Raw genomic sequence first — 22,181 nt, forward strand, 5'->3', positions numbered from 1 at the left:
ACGACAGGTAGAGGATGATTTTTTTCTTGTCATCGTCATAGATCTTTTCATTAACATCAATGTAGGCAGTGATGGATCTTAACCATTGTCCAGAATCTTTTCTATCTCCAGAGAATTCGGTTGGTGTACTGATCCATATTTCTATGGGTTTGGCAGTGGTTCCTGATCCAGACATTGCTGGGTGGATGAGTGGGGGAGTGAGTGGTCTAGGTGGGGGATTTGTTTTTTGTGGAGGGGGAAGTGGACAAAAGTCTTCGTATTCTGATTCGGCGTCTTCTGATGCGGATGATGGGTCTGATGGTGTGGGAGCTCTTTCCCAAGCGTGACGAGGTCTTCTCGACGCTATCTTCTGGTTAATAGTACGTCCTCACGATGGAGAGACATTCAGGGTAGAAACTTGAATCTTATGTTACGAACTCAGTTGGTTCCACACTAGATACCCACAAGGAGTACCGATCTAGTGTTGCGATGGGTTTCAAGGTAGGACTACTAGACGGAAAGTCTAGTAGAAGATAGTGTGAATATGATAGAAGTGATGGGGCTTGCTATCTAGCTTTCGTGCTATCCCTCTGTCCTGAGGCTTTGGGCGTGATACTGAGTAGATTCAAGTTAAGGACTACTACAGTGTACTGAGTCCTTTATATATGAAAAGCAGGAGATACCGGTTGAACAGTAAGGGTCAAGGGTAGTACCGACAATGCGGTAAGGGCATAGGGTATGAGTCAGAGATAACGGGTAAACCAGATAAGCAGTGCAGGAATGATCAGACAGTATAGATAAGCCAAGAGAACGGAAAGATGGAAGTCGCATTGGCGACAGATAGCGGTGATAACAGATAGGTAAAAGAGAATAAGCTGGTCTGAGAAGCTTATGTAACGTCCCTGTAACAACTCCCACCTATGCTTCAGCAGCCGCTCGGCACCAAATCGGTCCACCAGAGAGGTCCATTGCTGCTGATGAGCATCGAGGTCTGCAGTAGTAGCAGCATCAGTGCTGGTAGCCACAGAAGTTGGTGGGGGAATGATGATGGGCATGGCGGGAGGGGCAGGACAAGCTGTGGGGGGTGGGAAGAGCGAAAGTGGAGCGATCTGCGGGCCTGAAGATACACTTGATGCTGCTGTTGTGGCTGATTTGAGGGGAGGAACTGCAGGATCGAGTGCCACTGGAGGTACTACAGTGCCAGGCGGAGCACCTTTCAACCTATCAGTTTCTTTTCCCTGTGTGTGAAAAACTGCTGACTGTGACTCACCATGACAACGATGACGAGGTTGACCAGACTCAGCTGCCATCTCCAGTCGTGAAACCTGTTTGCGAAGCAGTGCAAGCTCTTCTGCATTCTTTTGGTTGGCTTCTTCCTGTGCGAGGCATGATGATGCGACGAATCCTTGCATGCTTTGGGCATACTGCTCTGGGAGGTGTTGCAGTGCCAACTGGGCCTCCTTGTCGACCCTGGCAAGCACGGCTGTCGAGCTTGCTGCAAATTCATGGAACACATTACCTCGAAAGAGTGCAAACCCAAATATCGGGCATGTTGGGTCTTTGACAAATAGGACAGCAGCATCCTGTATAAGGACCTGACGGAGCCACATGAGGAGTCGCAGGAAGCCCTTCAAGGCAATATCCCGTCCCGCACGGCCGAGCATTGCCTCTCGCTGCTGCAGGGCAGCACTCTCCTGCTCGACCCATGGAAAAATCTGCGAGAGGAGCTCCGCAGGAGGCTCTGGTTTCAAATCACAGGTGAGGGCAAGCTGTCAGATGGCAGACACTAGCTTACCAAGATGGTCCCGAGCTAGGAAGTACTGCTCGGGCTTCCTCGCATTGAACATGGCCGCACCAAGCAGCCCTTCGAGCGGGAGGGCACGGTCGTAACAGTTGGCAAAGGCATCATTGACACTCCAGCAGCTGATGGCTTTCACATCATTGCCAGATGCCCCATGTGCTCGTGCAGTCTTCGCCGTGAAGTGTCGGGTGGCGTGCGTGGCCTTCATCAGGCTAATATCATTCTTGCTGTGTATGAGCTTGACTCGGTCGTAGTGATCTGTGGGGAGGTTCGATGATCCCGATTTTTGTACCTAGAGCATGCAGAAAGAAACACCCACTGTCATAAGACATCTGCCTGTCAGGTCTCTCACCCCAGAAGACATACAGGTTGTACCACGACCGGTGGCCAAATTCACCATATCCCACCTTTGAGAACTCGGGAGCAAATTCAGGGACGGGTTGTGAGACTATGTGAAAGCACGCGAAAAGAAGCATGGCAAGGGCTCCAACAGGGCAGAGCTCTACATGAAAATGTCGCAGGGTGCCATGCTCGTCGAGACGGCCATGTTGGTTGCTCTTCGCATTGTCAGCCAGTGCCACGAGCACCTACATACATACACCACACAGTGGCATCAGCCCTGATCTAATACTGACTACAAACACTGCATGATTGCTCACCGGGACAGTGTACCCCAACTGAATGTCATCTATGCAAACTTCAGAGAGGAAAAGATCGGACAGCTGCAACATTCTGGTGCCTTCGCCTCGCAATGCTGTCGAGGCACAAATAGCAGCATGGCACGGTCACGGAGACTGACAAATACCTGACGAGTGCCTGAGAATTTGGTCAGGCACCATGCCGAGCACTTTGTGAGCTCTTTGGTGGTGTATGCATCTGGGCAAGGGCAGAGACGTCAATTGTGACCCTCAAAAAAGGCACAACGAGTAAAGGAACACTGACCTGACGTGGTCCCAGAGGCTTTGAGCACCTGGGAGCTCTCCGCATGCTTCAGCTCGTCATGTTTGGCAGCAGACTCAATTTGCCAGATGTGGTTGTTGTCACGCAGCCGGACTTGAGCCTCAGGCACACCAAGGTAGAGGTGGTGGTGGCTCATCCACCAGTCCTCAAGGGCACTGATGGCCTGCTGGATAATGGACTTCCCGACATTCGAGCCAGGGATGGTGTCACTCGATCCTGGTTTCCGCTGATGAAAAAAGGAGGAGTCAATCAGCATAGATCAACGAGCCATCAGGCTCAGGAACCCACCTTCTCTCGGGTTCGCTTGTGGTTGAGAAATATGAGCACCTTGGCTGCCGAGATCGGCAGCACGGGGACAGAGGTCCATGCTGGGGTATCAGCAACCATCTCAGCTTGGTATCTGTCCCAGTAGGTGATATAATTGCGGACGTGGTGTGCATATGCCTCATTGGTACCCTTGTCGGCACGCTCCTCTGCCGCAAGGTGGAGCCGAATTTCGTGGGAGGTCACATCCAGTGCATTGAGGGAGCACTGCATGCCATCGGAGGCAGCAGCAGACGGCTCAACAAGCGCGGCTGCACAGGGAGCTGGCGATGAGTCCTTGACAGAGATCTCGCTAGGATCCATGGTGATCAGTCCATCAGGGATGGGAGGGTGAGCACCAGCAATGAGGCATGATGCGACAGGTTCAGTACCTGGTCCTATGAGCAGCAAACTGTCAGTACCGCCAGCAAACACACACACATCAAAAGAGACACGCACCTGGTGCAGTGCCAGCACCGCGGCACTTCTGCCTTGCCCTGGAGGCAAGGTGCTCACTCAAAGAGACAGGAGGGGCATGATGTGGAGCTGGGCCAACTTGCAGTTGAACCCACGGGCACTTAGCAGAGTGTTTTCGTCGAAGACATCGGATGGGTTATTGTGACACATCTTTGCAGGTGCATGGCTCACATTGGAACTCATGGTTAAGGGATCTGAAACGACGAGGGAACACATCAACCTGGGAAACATCGCAGACAAGAGCATGGAGACTTACCAGGAGGTTGAGCATGGGTGGTACTGCACGCCCAGCGAGTCTCATTTTTGTACTTTCCCGAGCCCTGTGAATTGACGTGAAAATGTGTGATATTGAGTGTGGCAGGGACCTGACAGTGTGGGCTTGAGTCTGAAACATGGGAAACAGAAATTAGAGTCGCGTAGGTATGATAAAATTATGAATTATGTCGGGGATTGAGTACAGTAGTTAGCACGAGAAAAAAGGCGTTTTGGAGGAAGGGGCACTATGCCATCATGGTCCCATGCTGTTGAGTGATTGGTGCAGTGTCTGCGCTGCTCATTTGGCAGGGCTCACGGGTGCCAGCGGGTGTCCTGTTGTTGTTGTGTGAGGGGTGAGAATGATGTCGACGTCGACGACAAGGCAGGGTTGAGAATGGACTTACCAAAACAAGTGACCGAGCGGCAGCCGAAAGTACGTCCGAAAACGGCAGGTGAATGGTGTACTGGATGGGTGACGCTTCCTTTCTTAGCCGGGCGTCACCTCCCTCAGTCGGTAATCCGTCGTACACTGTATATATACACCTGTAACAACTGTGACACGCTGTGTACCCTGTGACGAGTATCTATAACTGAGTGTCGAATATATGTCGATGTAAGGAATCAATTTTTGTGATATGGTCCGAGGAACGTTACAGAATTGTGATATGAGTACAGACATGTTCTAGATCACTGCCATGTCACATTATGTTATATGATCAAATCATGCTGATATCAGATGATAAACACCTATCATTGAGCTATTCGAATACATGCGGTACGGTAGAATTATAATGTAACGAAAATGTGGTAACTGGTACCAATTGACTGGACATGAGTGCAAAGTTGGAAAAAAAAGAGCTTATGAGTGACATCATCGAATACAGCAGAGTGAAAAGAGACATGCGAGCAGTTGTGAGTCCATGAGAGCAGTACAGTGGCAGACGGGGTAATGAGCATGTGAAGGGAGTTGGTGATATTGATACAACAGTGCGATCTAAATTGGAGTGAGCGAAGATTAGATTATAACTATTGAGCGGAGTACAGTAGATTAATGAAACTCACCTATTTCTTTGATTTGCGCTTAGTCCGAGCAGGAGCCTTGGCTGCCTTCCCACTCTTTTGTTTACGTTTGGCAGGCTGGGAGACATCTGGCTCTTCTTCTTCTGTCAAAGGACTGTCATCGTTGAACAACTCGTCAATGGGTGCAGAGGAAGGATAGCGTGCAGGTACAGTGGACTCTTGAGGAGGTGGCGATGAGACAGTGCGTTGTTTGTCATTGCCAGGCCCAGAGTTAATTGGTGCAAGGGCAACATGTGACTCTGGAGTAGGTCTTTGAGGTGGCGGAGGAAGGGAATTCTGATGAGGCTGTTGAGGCACCGAAGTTAGTGCAGGAGCTGGATCTGCAGATCTGGAAGCGCGTGAAGCGCGCGCGGCAAGCTGGCATTCCATTGCAACCATGTCGTCATCATCTGAACAGTCGATGTTCTCAGAATGAGGTGGCATGGCACCTTTTTTGTTACCAAACAGTATCCTGTAAAACAGATGTTAGATAGAAGAATAATAAAGTTGCTGACTTACTCGTTATAATGCGCTAGTAGGGAGTCAACCCACTCCCCATCTTTCCTGTTGCGAATGAGGCGCGTGATCCTGGTATAAAAGTCACTGTAATGAAAGCAGCTGTCCTTGTCTTTCCATTTGTCGAGGGAACTGATACCAAAGCGAGCCTGTCCAGTACATACAAAGTAAGTCAAGAGCGTGGCCAATAATAATAAAAACGTACCTGGACTGCAGCATACACAATATGCTCAGCATCCACTTGAGACATTCCATGGATTTTTGCGTTGCAAGGGCATGTCCCATTTGAGATGCCAGTCGTTAGTGCAGAGGAAGGGGATGTAAATATATGCTTGGTTACCTGAATAGATGAGCAATACGCAAGTATAAGATGAAAAATTACTTACTCGCTCTAAAAGGTACCCCCAAAACAGTCCTTCAATTATGTCGTCAGGGTCGAAGTCTTGCCCTGGTTTGTCCCTGGGATACAAATAAGCAGGCCATAAGGTGGAGGTTACCTTCAGTGCCCCACTTTTGATTTTTTTATTTGTCCTGTAGTAGTGTTAGTACAAGTAAATCAAGAAAAATGAACTTACTCGGCCGGATCATTGGTGTAGTCGACAAGGTACTTCACAGGACACAGCATTTTGGCCAGCTCAGGGTGGTTGAAACCCATTCTCGAACGAGACTTGCTATCCTTGGAAATTACAGGTTGGACAACCTGTTTATTGGGATGAGGAGCTGCATATGTACCCATACGGGATTTGAGGCGGCTCGCATCCTCGGAGCATATGTGATTGATCATGTTCTGCATCTGGGACTTGTTAGTGAGGTGCATTCGATACAAGTATTTAGGAAATTAAATACCTCGCTGATGAGGTGTGTGAGCTCCTCTCGTTTTTTCTTCTTACCGATCAAGCTGCCGAGATAAGGCATGTGCTCTATAACGTAGTTGAACATCTGCTTATAGTGTGCAAGAGTGTGATCATCACTGCAAACGAAATTAACATGCATATATACACTCAAAAAGACTTACATATTCTTGAGTATGTTCGTGCGGGAAATCTTGACCTGTTCTTCTTCCGATCGATCTCCATCCGCGGCTGCTTCATCTTCCTCTAAAAGTAAACACACCTGGATCACCTGCTTAAGATTGCAGAACATGTCCAGGCCCCATGGGATCCATCGTGCAACATGGATGCATTGCTCCTGCACAGTGAGAACTTTTTGGCGTGATCTTCTAGAATCTTGTCAATATGAACTTCATCCGAATAACAAATATCTTACCTTTTTGTCTTGTCGGTCTTCTTTTCACTTGAAATTGGGGTGCGTGCCTTACTACATGCTTCAGGTGAGCTCTGATCGAAACTACAGACGGCACAGAGTGACTCACCAGGCCTTTTTAGACTTGTTTCCATCATTATCAGACGTGTCTGATGTGTCTGACGCATCCCTTCCACGTTTACCAGATGGAGTACGAGCCGGTGCTGTGCTCGGGTGAGTACTTACTGCTGATCCATCCGACCTCGTGGAGGAGCTCGATCTAGAAGAAGAACTTGAAGAAGATGTGGAGATGGAGCGTGTATGGCGCGCCATGTTGGTGGGAGATGATATTGATAAGATCTAAGGTTAGCGACCATATCAATGTTGATGTGCTTGTGTTTGTTTGGTCCCTCATTACTAGATCTATTTGATAAACATAGCCACAGACTCAGCGAGGACTTCATATCACAGAATGTTCCAGCGGATGTTGAATTTGATATTCCCAGATGTCTCGATCATTATATCACATTATTTTCGATCATATGTATTACTTTCTATGTACAGTGGCTCAAAAAACTGTCCGCATGTTTTCACATTTTTCACTATCTATGATATTGTGTGAGAATATACAAACACATCAAGGACATGCTGGTACCACATTGTAGTACTACTTCAGGGCTTCCAATTGAGCCCTATGGCGTGGGAATCGGTCGAGATATGGTGGAGATATAAGGCTTACAAAATGATGACTCATGTGGACAGTTTTTTGACTTAAGTATTTTACAGTGATAATCAGGTATTCCAGTACATTGTGTGACCTCCCTTGGCTTTAATTACTGCCTCTATCCTTCTAGGCATACTCTTAAAACTATATCTAACTATATAAACCAGAATGTGTCATGTGTCATGGTCATAATCACCATGAAAGCCGTCTCCTCTGCTCAAAGGGATAATATCCTCTCTTTGTCCTGTGCTGGCCTCTCTGCTCATTAAATTTCCTCTAGAACTGAAGTATGCAAGTCTACTGTGGCCATGTGTATCAAAGAAAGCCACCTGGACAAGGAAAACTCTTGTGGAGGACATCCACCTCTGCTAATAAGAGGGCTATCATTCAACATATCACTACAGGAAAGGCTAATAATGCTGTCCAAGCCACCCATTATATCAATTCCACCATCACCACCACTGTCTTTTCACAAACTGTGAGGAGTGTTCTCAAGGCAGCTCATCTCAAGGCAGTAAAAAAGAAGGAATGCCTCTTCTCTCTATCAAACATAGGCAGAGAAGACTACCTTTGGCTTGGCCCATCAAAACTGGACTGTAGAGGATTGGAAGCATGTTATATGGTCAGATGAGACCAAAATCAATAGGATTGGGTCAGATGGGAAGGTATATGTATGGAAAAAGAAGAGGGATTTTCTAACAGACAGAGAGGTTAGTGAGACATCAAATTTGGAGGAGGTTCTCTAATGGTATGGGGCTGTATGGGATGGAATGGTGTGGGTATGCTTGCTGAAGTTGAGGGGAGGATGGATGCTGAGCAGTATGTGGACATTCTAAACAACCACTTGCTGCCTAGCATAGCTGAATCAGGGATTGATGAAAAAGACATTATTTCCCAACAGGATAATGATCCCAAGCACACATCTAGGAGAGCCAGACAATGGTTTAAAGAACATATTATCAATGTTCTTGACTGGCCAGCACAGTCCCCTGATGTCAATGTCATTGAACATCTCTGGGGAACACCCAAGAAGAAGCTTCAAGCCTATGAAACCCCCTCTAAAGGAGTATAGGAGCTGTGGGAGAGTGTAGCAGTGGAATGGGCAAGGATTACAGCAGAATATTGCCAGAAATTGATTGAGAGTATGCCTAGAAGGATAGAGGCAGTAATTAAAGCCAAGGGAGGTCACACAATGTACTGGAATACCTGATTATCACTGTAAAATACTTAAGTCAAAAAACTGTCCACATGAGTCATCATTTTGTAAGCCTTATATCTCCACCATATCTCGACCGATTCCCACGCCATAGGGCTCAATTGGAAGCCCTGAAGTAGTACTACAATGTGGTACCAGCATGTCCTTGATGTGTTTGTATATTCTCACACAATATCATAGATAGTGAAAAATGTGAAAACATGTGGACAGTTTTTTGAGCCACTGTATATGCGCTTCAACGAGCTATCACATCCCCCTCGAATATCTATGTAAGTCGCCAATCCTTCACACATATCCCACTCAAATGTCTAATAGGTGAGTTGCAAATCTTCTATACATACTACTCACATTTCTACCTTTACCAGGAATCCTTATTATGAGATCGGCAAGATCCCACCTCCTCGGGGGTACATATCCCGGCGAGGATCCACAGGATACTCCAACGTGGAGTTCTGGTGATTCTCGTTAGTGCGATCGAGCGCAGAGAATTTTTAAGGTACGTTCCATCGAGTTTTTACATCGTGTAGCAGGATTAATGCTTCATTTCAGTCGTTTAATTAATGTAAATTTACAGTAGACTATGATTGCAATACATTGTAGATCATTTAAATATCACAGTGCTGGACAACTGAGTTCTGCAACTACTAGTGAGGACGTGTCTCCCCCCCCCCCCTTCTCCGCATTTTTACCATGGCCAATGACCTCCGCTGCTTAGCTTGCAGCACAACATTTGGTTCACGCAAGCAGCTATCAACGCATTCCAGTCAATGCGCACTCAATTTTTCCCTTACTGATCAAATTTTCAGTCGCAAACACAAGTCAGATAAGAAGAAGAAAAAAGACAAGAGGGCTCGGCACAACATATCCCCCAATCGTGTTCCTGACAATGTTTTCGTTCCAGATCAGCCCGAGATTCAGGACTCTATGCCTATCGATCAGGAAGGTGATTTTAATAATGATGTATGTATTAATTTGATTTCTACAACACGATTGTACTAACTACACATTTACTAGATTGAAATGAGTCGTGTGCCATTGCCCTCACCTCCACCTGTTGTCTCCCAGCACTCTGGACGAAGAATACGCATGCCCGCTGTGGGTACAACAAGTGCAGTGGAGTGAAATCGATCTACTACACAGTTGGGTCTTTGCTGCCTGCTGCCTCTCTTGAGAACAAGCACGTTCGACCCTTAAGGGGATTGCTACTGGGGAGTGCTAATCTCTGTCTAAGCGACCCTATTCAACCCTACCGCAGGTAGGATGAGGATCCGCAAAAATGCAGAACAAGCAGAACAAGCAGAACTCGCGCAGAACAAGCAGAACCCGAGTGGAACTCAAGCGGGATGGAAGGGAATGAAACAGAACTCAAACGGATAAAGCGCGGAACATACTGATTTGTCGGAACTCGCAGGCAAAGTCCAAGGAAGTATATCACAAGGTTAGATTGATAGTGGGCATAAGTCAAAGCGGTCCTCTAGTAAGGTGAAGGTAAAGTGGGAAGGTAAAAGATGGGATTCAATAAATTACCCCCAAGCCCTGAGTACCACTACTTAAAGGGAAGATTATTTTCAAGGTACACTGAGGTACAGGTAGTAAGTTCTCAGGAAGCGGAAGTGAAGGCAGGCAGTGCACATGGGCGCAATACTCCAGAATAGGGGTCCGTGCCATAAGGGCATGTGTCAATTTGATCCGGATAACGTTAGGAACAGCGGGAAGAGAGATACAGCATACCAATGGACCTGGAAGGATGGGGACAGGACATGCGAAGGTTGTCTGATGATGCACGGGAATATCGGATAGTGTGGGTAGGTTCCAAAGGATGCGTGGGAATGCGGAACCCATCGGACGATGCGCGGGAAATGCGGAATGTGCGGAATACGCGGAACTGATGTGAGATGATGCGGAAAGGACGGGGTTTTACACCTACAGTGGGGGAATTCCCCACACCGCCTGCTTTGTGGACTTCTTGCCAGGTTCAGTGACTCACCTGGCACATATGCCGCCCTCTACCTGTCAGCAATGCGAACATCACAATGATGTCATTGCGGATCAACTCATGGACCCCCAGCCTCGTGTGCCTTCCCTGGTGCAGTCAGAGCACGATGCCCCCCCCCCCCCCCCGATTTTCATACCCTTTGAGATGAAACCTGATGCAGCAGGTCTCTACCGGGTTTATCCTACCCGCCCCAGCTCACTCCCCACTAATAATGACAAAACTTTGAGTGAAGCGGATGCGATCCGTTAGTACCCTAAGCAATGCGGATCGGGTTCGCAGATACACCTAAGTAAAGTGGATGGAATCCGCACTACTCTAGATTAGCTACACTGTGGTATAAATGAATGTAAGTGAAGACATACCTCAGTGTCATGAATGTTCCCTATTGCATCTAAAATTCGATTATCAAACCCTAAGTCACCTATCTGATAAGATTAGATGGATAAGATCCCTGATAAGATAAGATGGATAACCGATTAACGATCACTATCTTTACATCACATCTACGTCATCCATCTATATCTGTAACCCTAGACATCCGACATCATCATATCCTTAGAAGTCCTACAATTAGGCAACGGGTTACATCATAAACATCTACACGCCTCTATGATCGAACCACAACTGAGAGTCCCTTATGAGCCGTCTCTCATAGTCATCACCTCTTCACATCGCATACCTTCACTTCCCACACATGACATGTTAAGAGTTACCTCTGTCATTCACTGAACCTCTTACATTAGAACCTGTTGCACAGTCACAGCTGAACCCTGAACCCCTATCACAGAAGCGCCACTCATAGAGAAGCATGCTCATTACCGAAGACCCTGGAGAAACCCTTAGATCCAATCGTACTCGATGCATCTCCAGATTCTACCCCTTATCGAGATCCTTAATCCCCGCTCGAGACTTCTTGTCACAGAACTCTCTCACTCCTTCATATCCGTTCACCCTGAATAGAAGCAGTACCCTAAGACCCTGCTTAATCACCGATACCCCTAAACCCTATGGACCCTTTCTTGTAGTTGATTGGTTGGTAAGAGGCCCTATACCCTAGGTGCAATGTTATGACCGTATATAGATATATCACCACCTTTCATACTCAGATATCTCCGACCCAAGTATAGTATATAGTCTAGGTAGTAGTCAGTAGTACTCCTTAGACTTAACCTCTTCGTTCTTACGTCATCGTAGACCTAGACGTTCCCTCTCAATCCTATCCTTGTTTTATCATCTCTCAGACGAGTCCTGTGGTGTGGTCCGATCTCCAAACACCTACTAGTTAGGTTAAGGGACGTTGGTCATAACACTCAGCCGCTGCCAAAGGAGGCGATAGAAACGACTGAGGGAAAGTATGTACCAAAGCACCTCTAATATATGGGCAAAAACCCGCTTGCTAACCGACCATGCATATCGCCTATGAGTCCATGACTTGTATCAAATGCACTCACTATTACATGTACACCCGAAACATTCCGAAACAATCCAATGCACCTTATTACATATCCGAGCGCATGCACTTGCATCTGACCACACATGCAAGTGACAGATCATCCATGCATGCATGGGCAAGCATCAGATGGGAGATGGATACCCGCAGATGGGTCTAGGATGGGTCAGATGGATGTGGAATATCATCTGGTTTTGTCACTCCCACTCAAGCGGAGTCGTAGTCCCATGGCTTTGGTAAACTTCCAGTGCTTCTCATGCGTGAGCGGTTTGGTCAGAATGTCCGCTACCATATCATCCGTGGATACGTATTGGATGACAGCTTCTCTGGTTGCGACCAGGTCGTCGCGGACAAAATGGTACTTGTGCTGGATGTGTTTTGTGCGTGCGCGGAACTGCGCGTCTTTTGTGAGGATGATTGCAGCTTGATTGTTGCAATGGAGAAGGGTTGGACGACGTTGCTTGTATCGGATCTCCTCAAAAAACATGCGGAGCCATGCTAAGTGTTGTCCCGCATTGCTGAGGCTGATGTATTCCAATTCTGTGGTGGATAGCACTACCATGCTTTGCCGCTTACTAGCCCATGAAATGGCACCACGGTTGGTGATGAAAGTGAACCCGGAAGTGGAACAAGAGGTATCCGAGTCACCCGACCAATCCACATCTGTGTATCCATGGAAATCCATGTCCATGGATATGTCAGTTCCATCATATACCAACTCCATGTCTCGTGTTGCTTGCAGATAGCAAAGAACACGCTTTGCGGCTTCCCAGTGTTGGTTTTTAGGGGCTGCGCTGTACCTGCTGAGCACTCCCACTGCATATGTGATATCTGGACGTGTCCCGAGCATAGCATACATGAGTGATCCGACGACGGATAGGTAGGATATGTGGGTGCCATCTATGGTCATCTCATGACAGGTCGCATGGTCATCTGGTTGTTCCGCTGTGAGCCATGAGCCATGCGCCATGGGTGTCCACACAGGTTTGCACTGCGACATACCCGTGCGCTTGAGGATGGTGTCTACATATTGTCGCTGGGACAATGCGATCTTCTGCGCTGGGCGATCACGGCGGATCTCGATGCCTAGGATGAATTTTGCTTCTCCAAGGTCGCGCATCTTGAACTGCGATGCAAGCATGCGTTTCACCTTATCCATGAAAGGTCGGGTGGTAGCAGCTAGTAGTAGGTCGTCAACATACACTACAAGAAAGCACACTTGCCCCTTTTCCCGGAAAATGTATAGACATGTTTCTGCATCTAAGCGGGTGAATCCAACGTCTCCCAGTTTCCGATCTAGAGTCTTGTTCCATGTCTGGCCTGCTTGTTTGAGTCCATAGAGTGAGTGCTTGAGTTTCCAACAGTATCCCAGCTGGATGGGTACTCCTTCGGGTGGTAGCATGTATAACTCCTCTTCTAGTTCACCGTTCAGGTATGCGGTTGACACATCCATCTGGTCTAGCTCGAGGTCGTGTTTTGCAGTGAGGGATAGGATGATGCGGATGGACTCAAGGTTAGCGACAGGTGCGAAAACTTCCTGGTAGTCTACTCCTTCCTTTTGAGAGAATCTGTGGGCGACTATCCACAACTTGTACCATTCAACATTTCCGTTTTGGTCTTTCTTGATGCGGAAGACAGGCTTGGAGGTGATCAGCTTGATGCCTTCAGGGATTGGGACAGTCTCATAGACTTGGTTTTCATTCAGGCTGGAAAGTTCCTCCTCTAGAGCCGATTTCCATAATCCTCCATCTGGGCGGATGAAAGCTTCTGGTAATGTCTTGGGGAGATTGTCTTTGGACGGGCCCATGGCTGCTGCACCAGCGAAATATATGTCATCCGGGTCTATGGCGTTGAAGGTTGCATGACTTGCATCCGGTGGTTCAGGTTGGCCATCCAAGTGTTCATCCGATGCACTTGTGTCCTCATGCGGTGCAGGCGGATCCACGGGTGCTTGGCAGCATGCGGCTTCTTCATCCAAAGTCCATTGGTAGTCGCGGTTTTGATCCCAAGGTCGTGTAGCGTGGGTGCTGCATCAGACCCCAGCTACTACCTGTGCAGGTCGTGCGCAGTTTGGAGATGGCGATCACATGCGTGGTGCAGAACCCGTAGCATCCGAGGCTTGCACATCTGGATTGATCGACAAGTTGTCTAGCCTTGTGCATATGTCTTCAACATCCGGTTCTATCTGTGCTCCCACTGCGCCTGGTTCGACCTTCGGATGGTGCACGGATGCAGGTGGATCTGCCAGATCCGGAGGATGTATGGCTGGAGCCTGTGGGAGGTCTATGCAATGTCATGGAGGAGGTGGATCGTCATCCATATGGTCTAAGTCATGGTTGTAGACATGTGGAACTATACCCTCCCACTGCTGGACTTGCAGATGGATGTTCCAAGGTGCATAATCATCCAGGGGAACTTGCGTGGTTTCATTGAAGATGACATGCCGACTGGAGAATATGGTGCGCTTCTCGAGGTCTAGGAGTTTGTATGCTTTCTTTCCATGGGCATATCCGAGCATGATGGCTTTTCTCCCTTTCGGGTGGAACTTCCCTCCGCGCTTGTCCTTTGGTATGAGCGCATATGTGGAGCATCCGAATGGTCGGAAGAACGTGGGGTCTACGCATCTGTGGAAGAGATGTCCATACGGGCTGTTGCCCTTTAGACCCGTAGCTGAACTCCGAGTGGTGATGTATGCTGCAGTGAGCATGGCATCCGCCCAGAACGACTTTGGCAGTTTCAACTCTTCGAGCATTGCAGTTGCGAGAGTACAAAGTATTTGGTTCATCCGCTCCGCAAGACCGTTCTGTTCTGGGGTATCTGCTGCTGTGGTTTCCTGGATGATTCCATCTGTGCGCATGGTATCCGATATGGCGCGTCCAGTGTACTCGCCTCCACCATCGCTTCAGATGAACTGAGTGTAGAGTGGGGTGAAATGTTCCTCTTTTACTTCTGCACGAAAGAATGCCTGGACATCCACTTTCCAAGTCTTGTACTGCTGATGCACATCGCTCTTCCGCTTTAGTAGGTAGATCCACAGGAATTTGGAGAAGTCGTCGACGATGACCATCCAGTAGCGGAAGCCCTCACGCGATGTCGGGGTGATTGGTCCGCCTACATCCGTATGGATGATTTGGATTGGGCGTTCCACGCGGTTTCCACTCGTGGGTGCAAAGGGGAGTTTCTTCAGCTTTCCAAGGATGCATGGTTCGCAGAATTCAGGGGTTCCAGTAAGAGTGTCTATACCTTGTAACCGACCTTTTGCTACCATCCGCTGTATCCGATCCGTCGAGATGTGTCCCATCCGCCGATGTAAGAGGTTGATATCTACTGCAGCATTTGCTTGATTCGAGCTGGGCATGGGCTTTCCTTTGATGTGGTAAAGTCCACGTTTGTGATGCGCAGTGAGTATGATGCGCGACCCCTTGCGGATTTCGCAGATGTCGGATTTGGCGAGGAAGGTGGTGGATAGACCCGTGCGTCCGATCTTGTAGACGGATATGAGTGATAGGGTGAAAACCAGTACTAGGAGGACATCCGACAGTGCTATGTCATACTGCTCAGTTCCCACATGTGCGCGGATGATGACCGTGCCGATTCCAACAGCGTGGACAGTTGAGTCATCTCCGAAGCTAATGCGACACGGCGGGTTTAGTACTCGGAACGATCCTGACTCGAACCATCCTCTATGCGGGACAATATGCGACGTTGCACCCAAGTCTACAATGATGGCGGATCTGTCACGCGCGGGGGATGCAAGGTAAGCCTGAATGCGCTTTGCTAAGGATTTAGAGATATGTACACGTTCGAAAGTAATGTGGCTCTGTTTGTCCATGCTAGAGTCCGAGTCTGAATCCGTATCCGCTTTTGCATCCGCTTTCTTCGCTTTCTCCTTCTTCTTTTTCTTTTCCACTTTCCACTTCATCACACGGCAGTCACTGGTGTTGTGCATGCTGTTACTCTTGTGGAGCTCACACCACATCTTGGTCTCAGTGCTTTTCATCATCGATGCGGGCGAATCGGATGTGGCATCTGTCGGATGGCGTGCGACTTCTGCTACAACATGGGTTTCCACATCATCAAAAGTCAGCTTTGATTTGTCAATGGTATTGAGGATGGATGATGTAAAAGTCTTCCAATCTGGTGTATCTGGGAGTGAGCGGAGGAGGGCGAATGCAATGAGCTTGGTATCAATTCCAAACTTCATACCCGTTAGGCGGGTCTCCAGGTTTTGGAAGATGGAGATGTGGTCTTCGATAGTGGATGCACCATCCCAGCGTAGGGCAAAGAGTTGCTCAAAGGAGTAGAATGCGGATGCGATGTTGGAGGTGTTGTGGATCTCTATGAGTTTGTCCAGTAGCCCTTTGGATGTCGCTTGGGATGCGGTTTTGAGGAGTAGTGCATCGGATATGTGACCTTGGATGATTCCGAGTGCTTTGTCGTCACGTAGCACCCATGTAGTGACCGGGTCATCTGCGGATGCAGATGTAGTGAGTGCGGATGCAGGAGAGGGTTTCGGCTCTTCACCAGTCGCAACACGGAGGACTTTCTCACGGCATAGCTTAGTGTAGATACGTAGTTTCCAAATCTGAAAGTTGTTTGGTCCGGTAAGGACAGGACAAGCGGATGTATCACTTGTGGAATGGGATTTTGTCATGATTGACGATGGACGCGGATTTTAACCCTCCGCAGGTTGGGTGAGTTGTTCTGAGGTCGATCTAGCTAGTTGGCGTAAGCAGGGCTCATAACCTGACAAAACTTTGAGTGAAGCGGATGTGATCCGTTAGTACCCTAAGCAATGCGGATCAGGTCCGCAGATACACCTAAGTAAAGCGGATGGAATCCACACTCAGCCGCTGCCAAAGGAGGCGATAGAAATGACTGTATTCACCTAAGTAAAGCGGATGGAATCCGCACTACTCTAGATTAGCTACACTGTGGTATAAATGAATGTAAGTGAAGACATACCTCAGCCGCTGCCAAAGGAGGCGATAGAAACGACTGAGGGAAAGTATGTACCAAAGCACCTCTAATATATGGGCAAAAACCCGCTTGCTAACTGACCATGCATATTTCCTATGAGTCCATGACTTGTATCAAATGCACTCACTATTACATGTACACCCGAAACATTCCGAAACAATCCAATGCACCTTATTACATATCCGAGTGCATGCACTTGCATCTGACCACGCATGCAAGTGACGGATCATCCATGCGTGCATGGGCAAGCATCAGATGGGAGATGGATACCCGCAGATGGGTCTAGGATGGGTCGGATGGATGTGGAATATCATCTGGTTTTGTCAAATAATACCCTGGAGGCTGTAACCGACGCACCGACACTTGCCGGGGATGACCCGATTCCTAAGTTGAGTTGTGTTACCAAGGGTTTGTCGTCCCAAGGCACCAAGGAGCTCTTTGAAGCTTTCTCAAATCCTACCTCGGGCCTCCTTATGGCCTATCAGGACCCTGGAACCGGTCAGCAATCTGTTGCCAAGTTGCAGCGACTCACTACATTTGTTGGTGATCCGCTTTTTAAAAATGCCGATGCGCTTTCATTTTCCCATACATGGGAAGCAAAGAACATTGATGCCTATTTACAGGACAAGGCCAATCCATTCCAGGAGGAATATGGCTGGCACCAATCGGCTGTCAAGATCAGGTTGCCGAAAGAAGGTATGAAGTGGACTTCAGAGATCGAGGCCCCAGAACTCGAGGTACCTGGTGTCTACCATCAATCAATCGTCGACATCATCGAATCAGTTTTCATGGATGACATCGCAGCATCATTCAATATGACCCCCTATCGCAAATACTGGCAATGCTCAGAGGACCGTTCAATCGAGGTCATCTTGGAGGCTTATTCTAGCCCCAAGATGCTAGAGACTTACGCGGAAATTAATGCTTTGCCCCGAGAACCAGGAGATGAATTAGAGTGCACTGTAGCTTCACTAATGATCTGGTCCAACACTACACATCTCACAAGTTTCAGGGATGCTTCACTCTGGCCCTTCTATCTTTTCTTCGGCAATCAGTCTAAATACATGCGAGGCAAACCATCCGCTTCGGCTTGTCACCATGTAGCTTACATTCCCTCAGTAAGTTGCTTGATCTCAGTGTATTGACACACAGCTAATTTTAAACCGATCCGATCGTTTGTAGTTGCCGGATGATCTTCAAGATCAATACATGGCTATATTTGGGGAGCCTACTACTAGCCAAGTATATACACACTGCAAATGCGAACTAATGCAAGCAATATGGACCCTGCTGTTGGATGAGAACTTCATGCATGCGTATGAATATGGTATTGTAATAAAATGTGGTGATGGTATCACTTGTAGGGTATTCCCCCATTTTTTCACATACTCAGCCGACTACCCCGAGAAGTGAGTCCATTAAAATTAATTCATTTCCGGTGCTGTGCTAATACTTCTCAGAGTTATTCTTACAGGCATCAAAAATCTCGGACAATGCCTTTGTCCCTGCTGTCTCACGTGGAAGAACGAAGTTCATTTGATGGGAACGAAGCATGATATGAAATGGCGCCTCAGACGCATGCGCAAGGACGATCAGATACTGCACCGAGAAGTTAATGATGTGTGGGTCCTTATTTTTCAGTCAGGCGCATCTGTTGATGGGACTTGCATGAAAGGTATACTCAATAGCAAGTCATTGGTTCCAACCTGAGTACGTTTCTCATATTGTTGCTATACTAACTACTAATTCTATGTGCTATGTAGAATGCATTTGCTGAGAAGCTATCACCGCACACTGTTATGACCAGAGTTCACTGAATGGCAAAGTCTGACAACAACCACTAGGACTCAGTCAAGGATGATGATGAAAACGGATAGTATTGAGCGTGAACGTCTAGGTCTACTACAACAGTAGAGAACGAAGAGGTTAAGTCTAAGGAGTACTTACGCTAACTAACCTACTTATATACATAACATTGAATAGGAGTCTGAAAGAAATCAGTCAATGAGAAAAGAGTCGTACGATACTGCAGATGACTAAGTATGACATCATGAATATAAGCGAACGAGTAATACGGCAACTAAATAGAAACCCAAGCTCCGACCGGTTCTTCTTCAGGAAGCGAGATTGTTCTAGCCCGTGGAGTAGGGGAGCCAATCAGAGAAACCACGGGTGATATGTGAAGAGGTGAAGGCATGACAGGGTGAGGAGTCACGTGACCGGTTCGGGTTCTGGAAGTAGCCGAAGGGAAACCGAGGAAAGAAAAATGGTTCGTATTTGGAATTTGTGACACACACCGACTTCAACTGATTTCAGATGTTTGTCATCAATCAGCTGCATGAGTTTGAAATTGGAGTATGGAAGGCTTTATTTACTCACTTGATGCGCATCCTACATGCAGCTGGGGGAAAAGCTGTCTAGGACCTTAATGAAAGGTAAGTGATTTGAAATTTGCACTGCGCTATGATAGGCTAATACTTTTGCTTAGATATCGAGATGTCCCGATGTTTGGTAGAGGGACCATCAGGAAGTTTAATTCCAACGCATCATCGATGAAACGTCTTGCCGCACGCGATTTTGAGGATCTTCTGCAGGTATGATTCATTCAAATTTCTTTCGGCACAAAGTTTTAATGTTGGATATATATAGTGTGCGCTTCCAGTCTTCGAAGGCTTACTTCCTGGAGGGCATGATAAGATCGTTCAAGATCTTCTTTTCAATTTGGCAGCTTGGCATGGATATGCAAAGCTATGCATGCATACCGAGGATACCCTTGAATTTTTCGACACTGCAACAATCATTTTGGGACAGACGGTCCGCCATTTCGCTCGAACAACATGTAAGCATTTCCACACTACAGAACTGCCTCACGAGTACGCATCACGCGGACGGCGGGAAGCAGCATTAGCTTCCAAGCAGCCCCTATCAAACTCAATCAATGCAGTCCGATCTGGGCCAAAGCGCAAAGCCCTTAATCTGAATACCTACAAGTACCACGCCCTCGGTGATTATCCAGATTCTATCCGACAGTTTGGTACCACTGATAGCTACAGCACACAGCCAGTAAGTTTTTTTTTATTGATTTCAGCATGCTTATATTTATATACTATCTATAGGGTGAACAACAGCACCAGCACGTGAAAAGGTGGTATTCGAAAACCCCAAAGGGCAAGAAGAACACAGTCCCAAGCATGACATGGATTAAGACCAGGGAACAATTGCTTGGGAAGATCGTCCAGGCACGGGCTCTGTTGTCATCAAGAGAAGGTGATCCCGGATCACACCGCCGCAAACATGAACGCACATCACCAGCGGATCACTATCACATTTCTAAGCACTCAAGGACTTCACATGATCTCACTGAGTGGCTTGGGGATCTAACCGATGATCTAGCAGTAAAGGTGCACTATTTTTAATCTTTGAAAGTTATAAAATTTTGATCTGAGAACCAGGATTTTGTTCCACAACTTAAAGACCACCTTCTGGCATGAATTTGTGGTATCGAGTACACTGGTGATGATCTTGATTTCACTGATGAGGATCACGACCAGATCGAGATTGCTAACAACAAAATATATGAACATAGTGTCCTCCGTGTGAACTACACTACATATGATCTTCGACGAGAGCAAGACTCGCTCAATCCACATTCCCATGCCGACATCATGGTCCTGTCACACGAGACTGATGCCAATCAACACCCATATTGGTACGTGTGGATCATTTGCATACTCCACATCGATATCTGGGATTACAACTACGCATCAATGACAAAACCATGCCAAATGGATTTGTTATTCGTGTGCTGGTTTGGACGAGACGGAAGTTACAGTTCCAGTTGGTCTGCAAAGTGGTTACACCGCATCAGCTTTCTTAGAGGTGAGGACCCTGCTGCCTTCGGGTTCTTAGACCCCGATGTCGTCATTTGGGGTATACACCTTATTCCAGCGTTTGATAAGGGTAAAACTGATGAATTCCTTCTGGATTCATTTGTCCGTCGCGAGGCAGATCTGGGTAAAGATTGGGTTTATTTCTATGTAAATATGTGAGTCTACTAACATCATCGCATATCTACTGCTAACTAATATTGCTAGGTTCACTGATAGGGATCTATTTATGCGTTACAGAGGGGGAGGTGTTGGTCACAAGATATCCCGCGGATGGGATAATTTTTTGCAGAGTGACAGCACTCAGGTAGAAGAGGAAGAGGAGGCTGACAGTGGGAACAAAGAAGAGGCCAGTGAGGACAAAGAGGAAGATGAGGGCGAGGAGAATGAAGAGGGAGTCAAGGAAGTCCAGGAAGAGGACCCTGTGTTATGACCCACGTCCAACAATAATGTTGAAGGAGAGTTCACGACCACTAGGACTCGGTCAGAGATGACGATGAGTAACAGGATTGGATTGAGCGTTGAACGTCTAGGTTACTACAACAGTAGAAACGAAGAGGTTAAGTCTAAAGAGCACTTACGCTAACTACCCTATTCTTATACATAACATTAAGTAGGAGTCTGAAAGAAATCAGCCAATGAGAAAAGAGTCATACGATGCTGCGGATGACTGAGCATGACATCACGATATATAAGCAGATGAGTAAGACGGCAACTAAACAGAAACCCAAGTTCCGACCGGTTCTCCTTTGGGAAGCGAGATTGTTCTAGCCTGTGGAGTAGGTGAGCCAATCGGAGAAGCAATGGGTGACCTATGACGAGGAGTCATGTGACCGGCTCAGGTACTGGAAGTAGCCGAAGGAAAACCGAGAAATGAAAAATGGTTCATATTAGGAATTCGTGACACCCTGATAGAATAGAAGCAGACGAGGGTGAAGTTTTAGATGACGATTTCCTGGCAGCGGAGGGGTACGGGGCTTTGTAGTTTCACGCTGTATACCATATTTTTGATCCGTCATTTTTCAATCATTGATCCATCTTGCATTTACCAGTTTATCGTTACCACATGCAAACTTTATTTGGGCAGTGCGGCCGTTACAAAACTATGTTACAATGGTCTACATATAACATTATTGCCATCTTGTAACTACTATATAACGCTGGTATCACCTTAGCATCTACAATATAATCTCCCTACCACTGTGGTTGCCCTGCATTTATCGTGATGTCATTGTGAGGAGGCTTTACAATGTACCAATCTCTTATGATGCGCGTATACATGGGACCATAATACTCGATTGTGTGAATTAGTCTTAATAAGGTAATGTTACCCCAT

At 47.3% G+C, this 22,181-nt stretch overlaps 4 protein-coding genes across 4 annotated transcripts; all 4 read right to left on the reverse strand.

Moving 5' to 3' along the window:
• Positions 1 to 5,921: 5,921 nt before the first annotated feature.
• On the reverse strand, positions 5,922 to 6,925 carry EDB91DRAFT_1064411 (uncharacterized protein; the record flags this gene model as incomplete). Its single annotated transcript, XM_041314697.1, has 4 exons — positions 5,922 to 6,143; positions 6,197 to 6,320; positions 6,366 to 6,576; positions 6,796 to 6,925. The coding sequence occupies 4 exons, from the start codon at positions 6,923 to 6,925 to the stop codon at positions 5,922 to 5,924; spliced, it is 687 nt and encodes a 228-aa protein (XP_041169277.1).
• A 6,785-nt stretch (positions 6,926 to 13,710) lies between these two features.
• Positions 13,711 to 14,010, reverse strand: EDB91DRAFT_1028460 (uncharacterized protein; the record flags this gene model as incomplete). The annotated part of the gene is made up of 1 exon (XM_041312676.1): positions 13,711 to 14,010. A coding segment is annotated over one exon (300 nt), but the record flags the coding sequence as incomplete, so codon positions are not given.
• A 1,368-nt stretch (positions 14,011 to 15,378) lies between these two features.
• On the reverse strand, positions 15,379 to 15,675 carry EDB91DRAFT_1026080 (uncharacterized protein; the record flags this gene model as incomplete). Its single annotated transcript, XM_041312636.1, has 1 exon — positions 15,379 to 15,675. A coding segment is annotated over one exon (297 nt), but the record flags the coding sequence as incomplete, so codon positions are not given.
• A 495-nt stretch (positions 15,676 to 16,170) lies between these two features.
• EDB91DRAFT_1064415 (uncharacterized protein) lies at positions 16,171 to 16,632 on the reverse strand (the record flags this gene model as incomplete). The annotated part of the gene is made up of 1 exon (XM_041314698.1): positions 16,171 to 16,632. A coding segment is annotated over one exon (462 nt), but the record flags the coding sequence as incomplete, so codon positions are not given.
• Positions 16,633 to 22,181: the final 5,549 nt, after the last annotated feature.

Source organism: Suillus paluster (assembly GCF_016628075.1).
Source record: "Suillus paluster strain FC165 chromosome Unknown EDB91scaffold_198, whole genome shotgun sequence".
Classification (NCBI taxonomy): domain Eukaryota; kingdom Fungi; phylum Basidiomycota; class Agaricomycetes; order Boletales; family Suillaceae; genus Suillus; species Suillus paluster.